The 8,289-nt window shown below is 37.1% G+C and overlaps 2 protein-coding genes across 2 annotated transcripts; one reads left to right on the forward strand and one right to left on the reverse strand.

Moving 5' to 3' along the window:
- Positions 1-548: 548 nt before the first annotated feature.
- On the forward strand, positions 549-2,900 carry LOC140892243 (uncharacterized). Its single transcript, XM_073301067.1, has 4 exons — positions 549-920; positions 1,012-1,126; positions 1,239-1,353; positions 1,535-2,900. The coding sequence occupies exons 1-4, from the start codon at positions 820-822 to the stop codon at positions 2,461-2,463; spliced, it is 1,260 nt and encodes a 419-aa protein (XP_073157168.1). The 5' UTR covers positions 549-819; the 3' UTR covers positions 2,464-2,900.
- A 2,178-nt stretch (positions 2,901-5,078) lies between these two features.
- On the reverse strand, positions 5,079-7,658 carry LOC140890594 (glucan endo-1,3-beta-glucosidase 11). The gene is made up of 3 exons (XM_073298498.1): positions 7,309-7,658; positions 5,787-6,823; positions 5,079-5,319 (listed from the first exon to the last, which is right to left on the reverse strand). The coding sequence occupies exons 1-3, from the start codon at positions 7,355-7,357 to the stop codon at positions 5,233-5,235; spliced, it is 1,173 nt and encodes a 390-aa protein (XP_073154599.1). The 5' UTR covers positions 7,358-7,658; the 3' UTR covers positions 5,079-5,232.
- Positions 7,659-8,289: the final 631 nt, after the last annotated feature.

Here is an 8,289-nt window from a genome sequence, read left to right on the forward strand (position 1 = left end):
AGATTAGGAAATAAAAAATGAAATGGTATGGAATTATTCTATGTTAAGTAAAATTATATTTCTATCACTATACCAAGTAGTCCGTAACAAGTATAAATTGAATATTGAGAAGCTTCACATGGCATGTGACCTTAAAAAAAATATTAAGATTTGTTAAGAACGACCAAGGACTAGTAAATAAATTTAAATAATTTGATTTATATAAATTAAATTCATTATTCAATCATGTTAGTTTTTTTTTTTGTTTCTTTTGTTTTTTCCCTCTCAAAATGAAACATATCATAATATCTATACTATCTAATAATACACAAAAACTCCTTAAAATAACTAATTTAATCATTTTAATATATGAAAAACAGATATTTTTTGTACAATAAAAATTATTATAACAATCTATTTTTTTAGCAATAACAATATATTTCTAGTAAAAATAGAAACTCTAAAAATAATTAAATATACTTTGTTAATCATAAATAATAATTTAAATATATTTTTTTAAAAAAATTAATTGCTAGCTCCCACCCCCACCCCCACCCCGCTTCCCCTGCCCTCCCTGTTCTCAGACAAATAATGAACTGTACCCAAACCACAACAAAAGAAATGCTAAAAAGCAGAATACAGTCTCTTCTTCCTCTCCACAAGTACGGCTTGGAGATTTTTAGAGAGATCGACAGTAGAGAGAGCTTAAGTTAGAGCTAGATTCGTTCCCTATTAGCTTTCACAGCCTTGCAAAAACTCTTTTCTTTGTTCAGTAGATTCGACTATTTCGGCATTTTACTTGCACGCCAAGTGTTCGGGGCTGTGTTTCACAGGGAGGAGATGCCTAGGCCTGGTCCAAGACCGTATGAGTGCGTGAAAAGGGCTTGGCATAGCGACAGACACCAACCCTTGAGAGGATTGATTATCCAACAGATTTTCAGGTTCTGGGTTTTATTCTGCTTGGCTTGATTTTCTTGTTTGTTGAGGTAATTTTTTTTAGAAAAAATTTATTTCCCTGTTTTTTTTTAGCAGGCTTGTGCATGAAAATCATTGTGGTGCAACCAAGAAAAATAGAGAATGGCTGGAGAAGCTGCCTATTGTGGTCTTGAAATCAGAGGAAATTATGTACTCAAAAGCCAATTCCGAGGTTCCGTTATTTAGTTTTTCTTTTGATTTAATGCGGGTTGACTTGGATTTTTTTTGTTTTGGAAATTGGTGTTCAAATTGTGGTTCTCACCTGTGTTCATATGATGTTCTAGGCTGAGTATTCTAATCTTGAGACGCTCTGGGACCGGGCTAATGAAGCTATTGATACGATCATTAGGAAAGAAGAGAGTACAGAGACTGGAGGGCTCTTGCCTCCTTGCGTTGAAGGTGCTCATCTTTTTCCTTTCCTATGAACATATTTGGCTTTTAGTCACAGTCGATTCTGATAGAGTTTTGCTTGTTTGTTTGTTTGTTTGAATTCTGGATTATTGCTATTTTAAATGGTTATTTGAATTATTTTAAAGTGGGACAGTAATGTGTTCTGATATAAAATGAACTGTGTGTTCAGCTGCACTTAATTTGGGATGTGTTCCAGTAAGAGCGTCGAGAAGCCAAAGGAACAATAACCCGAGACCTTACCTCCGAGCAAGAAATCAAGAATCATTTGACTTGTCTCCAAATGTTTCGAATGAGAATACCACCGAGCACCATTCTATACATATACCTCCACAAACAGCCAATATCCCAATGTTCAAGAAACCGCCTAATGTAGATTCTCCACGTTTAGTTTCAGAGTCTAACAAGTGTCTAACTTTAGATACTAACAAAGGCATTGCTTCTTCGTGCCAAAAACTTCCCGGTATTGGGAATAATTGGTGTAGTGAATTGGGATCTAAAAATGTGGTCAACTTCGGTTCTGTATATCCCTTGTGCTATCTTGACTTCAAACCAGAAGCTTCTCAGTTGGTCTTCCAAGAACCGAAAAAATCTGATGCTATAATCTTTGGTGTTCCTATTTTTTCTTCGGTTGCTAAACCTGCTGAAATCGGAAGCTTGCAAAATCTGTTCCCTTATGCTGAAGATTCAGGCATTACCGGAGGAAGTTTGCAGTCAGATCCAAAGGACAACAAGGGAAAGGAACCTCAAATAGGGTGTGACTTGTCCTTGACATTGGGTCAGTTTTCAGGGTCAAACTCGAGCAGGGAAAAGTTTCCTGGTTGTGGAACCGATGGTAGTGTTTGTAGAGTTTCTCAGGGCGAAGTCCGGCCCGACTTCAAGGAGTTCCATTTCTTTCCTGTAGAATCCGCCTCGGCTTATGATCCATCTGTGCAAAGTAGTGGTAATCGGAATCACGAGATTGAAAATCCCAAGGGGGAAAAAGTTTCTAGAAAGCGCAAGCTACCCGTTAGTGGAGATGCAGACCACGAGCTATGTTTCTGGTCACAGGATTATATTACTAACCAGTTTGATGGTCGAATGAAAAGACCAGGATTGTAGACAATTGCTTCATTTTATGCGGCATAATTATTTTTTCGAGAGAAAAAAGGAAATATTGCGAATGCACTATAGTTTTTTGTCGAGCCCTTTTTGTGACTCATTCTTCAAGCTATAAACTAGATATAACTCGTGAACGAGGGGCCTGAACGCCTGATTTCGTCCGTATTAGGAATATGAACAGTTTTTAGTCCATCCAGAAATTAATAACCATTATTGATGAACATATCAAGCTCGCCATGCCTTTGTACATGCAGGAACTTCGATGCTACACTTCGGATAGTGTGGAAAGGGGGAAAGTCTATGCCCTTGGGGTGACGTGGCAGAGTATGTGGGGCCCACTGAGTTTAACCAATCATACTCTGCCACGTCAGCATAGACTTTCCCATGGAAAGGATAGATCAAATTTTATTTTATTTATTTATTTTTTTTTTTTGTGATGAGATGGGCTCTACCTGAACGGTAGCGTTGAACAAGCTGTATAAGTACATGGTTGCATGTGATAAATCAGCTCGAGGTATGTGTACCGCTGACACCTACAATCTCGAAGTTCTTAGCTCCAAGAGGGATAATTTCATTCTACTTTTACATTATGTTACTCCGAAAGAGTCGATGCTGGCATCAGGGTAGTCAGATCAACGGCCTGGATCTTGTTTGCAGGTCAAATCATTTGCAGGTTTGACCTGCAACAAGATCTGGGCCGTTGCTACCCCACCCGGGCACTACCCGGGTGGGGTAGCATCGACTCTTCCATGTTACTCAATACTGCGTCTGCTTTCATAAACGGCATGATACACTGGAGACCAAAAAAAAGAAAACGCTATGACGAGATTCCACTCACAATGACAACCGAAGTTTGCCAACATCTTCTGCAAACATCATGTAAATGTAAAGATAGTTGCCATAGATTATGCGTGTTGGTGATCATACCGAATCATTATTTTTCGTCGTTTGGATCGTACCGTATGCTTTATAATAATAATTCATAATAATTCAAGTTCGTGCAATGCCATGTGATCAATGCCAAGTTTGTGGAAACAATGGTGTACAACTTATATGTGATGTACCATATCTTTTAAGCTTCCGGGGCATGGCCTTTCCATCCATTAACTAATTGAGTCCTTTGATTTCTTCCCATCTCTCAAAGCCCTTGTCAACTAACATTTTTTTTTTTTAAAGAATTTGTCAACTAACATTAACACAACATTAATGAGAAATAAATATACATAATGACTTTGGAGGGATATATTAAATCAGTGGAATGTACAAAAGGGAAGCAGGATACATACAATAGGGGTCATATGCAGGTTGAATTCAATGGATGTGATATTTGATAGGATCATTAACACCAACATCGGTTACACATTAAGGACTTGAGACTGTCCAAAAAAATTTCCCTGGAGAGAGGCAGGCAGTGGTCCCTTGCAAAAATTCATGCCTCGGGGGAAGACATCCTTTTGAATTGATTGGCATGTGGCCTCATTTAATGCCACTTCATCTTCCGCCAAACCTTGTCTTATTAGCCAACCAAAACCCCCGCTACTAGCATGTAGTGGGTGGGAAGTTTTGGAGATTGATTCCCACTCGAAATGCATTTGAAATTTGGCTTCAAGAAGATGGTCGTAAATTCGAAACATTTTGGTCGAGACGTTACATATCAAAGTAGATAAATAGTCTTGGTTAAATATGAAAACGACGTTAGTTTGTTAAAATATGTATATGATATTAAGTGTAGGACCACATGTTTTTAGTTAGTAAAAGTTATTTTTTTCTTTTAGGAAAGAAAAAAATCCAAGCTTGAGCTCAAATTTTGAAAACGACTAACATTTGACTTCATTCAGTTTGTTGGCACCCCTACTAACCCCTACCTATCATTCAGGTTAAGCCAAATAATCCTCTAATCTCCCATGGGTTAGTTCCTTTTAGGTAAACGGAAAGCCGGCACGAGCAGGAAGATTGAGCCGGCAAAGCTAGCCCTGAACAGGACTTGAACACCCAGATTTTTTTGAGGAAGCTAGTGATGATGTATTAAGCTTTAGTGAGGATCTCCTAGTGTTGAATCGCCAACCTTTGGTCCAGTTACAATTGGTATCAAGGACCCGAAAACATGATCAATGGAATGGACAATAATACGTGTTTCTGACTCAGTTTTTAAAAGTAAGCACGCGAGAGTCAGGACAGTCACGCCCACTCACAACTAGCACTTCCCAAAAGGCAGATGCTGCTCCACCACAAGGCAAGTTCTACGTGCGAACTACTCGCTCCGTCACCGCCTACAACACTTTCTAACATGCGAGTTCCATTACGCTAAAGGAAACAATGTCGAGTGGGCTACAAAAACATAGCTAGAAATATGGATTCAGTGCTCTTGCATGCGTAGGTTGCAATAGAAACCGTGCAATTCAAAAAAGATTCACTCGGATAAAGAATAATCGAGTATATAATGGAGGGCTATATAGTTAGAAGTCATATGAAGCACCCTTGGAATCTTTCCAAGTTAAATTCATCAGCACGAGATATGTTAGGAAATGAATCATTTCCTAATCCGTAACAGAAATCCAGAGAAGATGTAATTTTGACAAGATCAAAGTGAGAAGATGAAATTAGCCAGGCAAAGAACACCAGAAACATAAACCAACGACTTATTTCAAATATCAAATAAGTACTGCTGAGATAATTAAAATGATCAGCAGATTATAATGCGTATACAGACAATGTAGCCATCACCCTAGAGAAGTAAAAGATATTTAGAAACTGCCCGAGAAATCGAAGTCATAATCTCAGAAGCAGAAGTATTAATGTCAAAGTGATAGCAGAGATGGAGGAATATGATTCGAACAACTTTCCGGCACGAAACTCCTGAAGGATTGAAACAAACACAAAGTGGAAATGTGATCAGAAGGGTCATAGAACAAACAAAACTAGAACAAAAGTAGCAAGTCTAGAATTCAAAGCTACATAAATCTTAACAAACCTGTTTCAACTCACCTACCAGAATCCCTGATTACGATTGTCATCAATAGGCAAAATTTATGGATTTTACATGGAATTTGTAACCATATAAACTTTTATTGTTCAAATATATGCGGACTTCTATCAATTGAATAATAACACAACGTGAATTGAACACCAAATCTAGCAAGGCAACATCAAACTAGAAAGCATTCTATCTGCTGTACACTAGTAAAATTATCCATGCAATGGCTCACCATGAATACCAAGTATTTCTATGCAGTATGAACATATCAATAAATTGGTTTTGCAAGAATCACACTGCACAAGAAATCGACAATATTTTAGGTGGAAAATATAAGTAGATACAACACCTTGAAGGACAATCGAGAAGAAACAGCAGACGAAGACTTAAGTCCAGGAAACCCAATATCATAAGAGATACTCCCATCAGCTTTAAACAGCCCATAATACTTCTCAGAACCGGCCCCTTGTTTCGAATCCTCATTAAATAATGCAAATATGTATGCTTTCAGCATCCTTTTTGGTCTAAATGGAGTTCCTTTCCTCTTGGCAAGCCTCTTACGTAAGTTATAATTGTAGGTCCTTGCATTGCTTTGTGTAGCAGCAGGTTCGTTTTGATCACCATGCGAAGCCCAACCAGTCTCCGTGATTATAACTTCCATTTTTTTGAACCCTGCATCCTCTAAAGCAACATAAGCAGAATCAACCTGCGCATCAAGCATGTTGTCATAGTGAAGCTTCGTTTTTTCATCATATATTCCCTCTGTTGCCTGAAATAGAGCATAATTTATGTCGATCGTATCCGGATTATAAGTATAAGCCAAGAAGGGGTAAGCATTTAAACAGAACGGAGAGCCTATCTGAGAGAAAAACTCCAAAAGAGGTTTCATAAACTGTACAACACTCTCTTTAAAAGTACACGAAGAGGGAGGATACGAATTCACAAAAACAGCCTGAGAATGAGCAGTAGAAATCTGAATCACGTCGTCTATTCCAAGACTCTTAGTGGCATTGTATATATTTTTGGCAGCACCTAATAAAGATCCAGAAAGGTCATTATCGTTTCCCAAAACTTCATTCCCAATCGCAATCCCGACAATGTGTGTTTCGGGTAGGAATGCCATAACATTGTCTTTGACCCAAGTTAGAGCATGATCAGCATGAGCACTCATATCTTTCACAAATCCATTTGGAAGTCCTATTACCAACTCAAGCCCGGTATCTTTAAACGCATTTAGAACACTATGATCTGCATCGTATATTCTGACATTCTTGATCTTTGCAGCTCTAAGTAGCGAAACCACTTGGTCGGGTGAAGGGATATTGTCTGCTATTCTACCATAGTTTATTCCATAGGTTCCAGTGAATGCTGTTGCCGTTGATTTTTCTGAAAGAATAAAGTGAATATATGAAGTATTGAAGAGCTTGAAAAAAGGCATTTTAAAACGAAATGGCGCAAATTTTGCATATGTACATGGTCTTGTGACTAACTACACCATAATCTACGCATAAAAGTTTATAGTTACATCGGTATTTCATCCCTGTAGGTGTGCGGCCAATCAACAGTCTTGAAGACAGTTGGCACCATATACTTTGCAAACTAATTTTAAGGAAAAATTTATGTACATATACGTGCGACCATGTAGCAGTACTGGTGGATGCCAGAATACAAGATTTAAAAATTCAAAATTCAAAATTATAAGCAGAATTAACAATTCCTGTCGCGTAAAACATAAATTAACCATCTTTCTTGAAAAAGTGATCCAAGAGAGAAACCCAACTCAGAATAAATAGTAATTGACACAAAGATCCCAGAAATCACGCAACCCAACGAAAAAAAATACAGAGTGATGAAGAGAAACAAGTAGTTACCATTCAGACTAGAGAAGAAAATCAAGAACAAAAACGGCAGAACCCTCATCGCTTCCGCAAATTCTCCCAGTTCATTCAAATATAATAATTCTTGTAATCCTCCCTCTTACGCAGAAATCCCATCACCGACCCTCAAAATCTCCTCCCACATGTCGTAAATCAAAATATCAAGTACAGATGCTTCTCCAGGTGGAAATTTGACGCAGAAACGGCCACGACGGCGGGCGGCGTCCGTAGAGGCGGCGGTGCGAAGGGTGATTGGAGATGGGTTTTGGCTGCCGTCTTTTGAAGAAGTTGATTTTTCAGTGACGAATGAAGGAAGAAACTTGTAATTAGCAGTCAATAATGGCGTACGTGTACCCATGATTTCCTTAAATAAGATTGTAATATATACTAATGTGTAATATTAATATTAATCTTTTTATAAAGTAAATTGAAATCTGAATGGAGTTCGACACCTCATCTCTTAAATTTAGAACGAAATTTCGAAAAATTTCGTACTTTTAATTCTGAAATCAAAATATCGAATTTGTCTATGTTAAATTTGAAACACAATTTCAAATAATGATGTGATCTTAAAGAAAATTTGAATTTCTAGGTCTTATTATAATAAAATCACTGCTAAAAAAATTCACTACTAAAAAAAAAAATTTGAATTAGAGACTTGGAGTGATTCTATTGTCTACATAATGTGAGTGTGTGTTGACGTAATCAAATTGTGATCACACTCAGCTTTACTTTAATTGTGACCATTTTACATGTCATGTTGCTATTTTTACTTCCGGCACCCGCTTCGATATAAATTCATATGTGTTAATCCATCTATCATCTGCTCATTAAATACTTTTTAAATTTTGTTTTCAATGTTAAAATCAATATATTTAAAATAAATAATATTATCGTTTTTAAATTAATTTAATTTCAGTTTTGAGATTTAAATTTTATTTAAATCCCAAATTTATATAACTTTTTTAATTAATT

This window comes from Henckelia pumila, chromosome 3 (genome assembly GCF_033568475.1).
Source record: "Henckelia pumila isolate YLH828 chromosome 3, ASM3356847v2, whole genome shotgun sequence".
In the NCBI taxonomy this organism is placed as follows: domain Eukaryota; kingdom Viridiplantae; phylum Streptophyta; class Magnoliopsida; order Lamiales; family Gesneriaceae; genus Henckelia; species Henckelia pumila.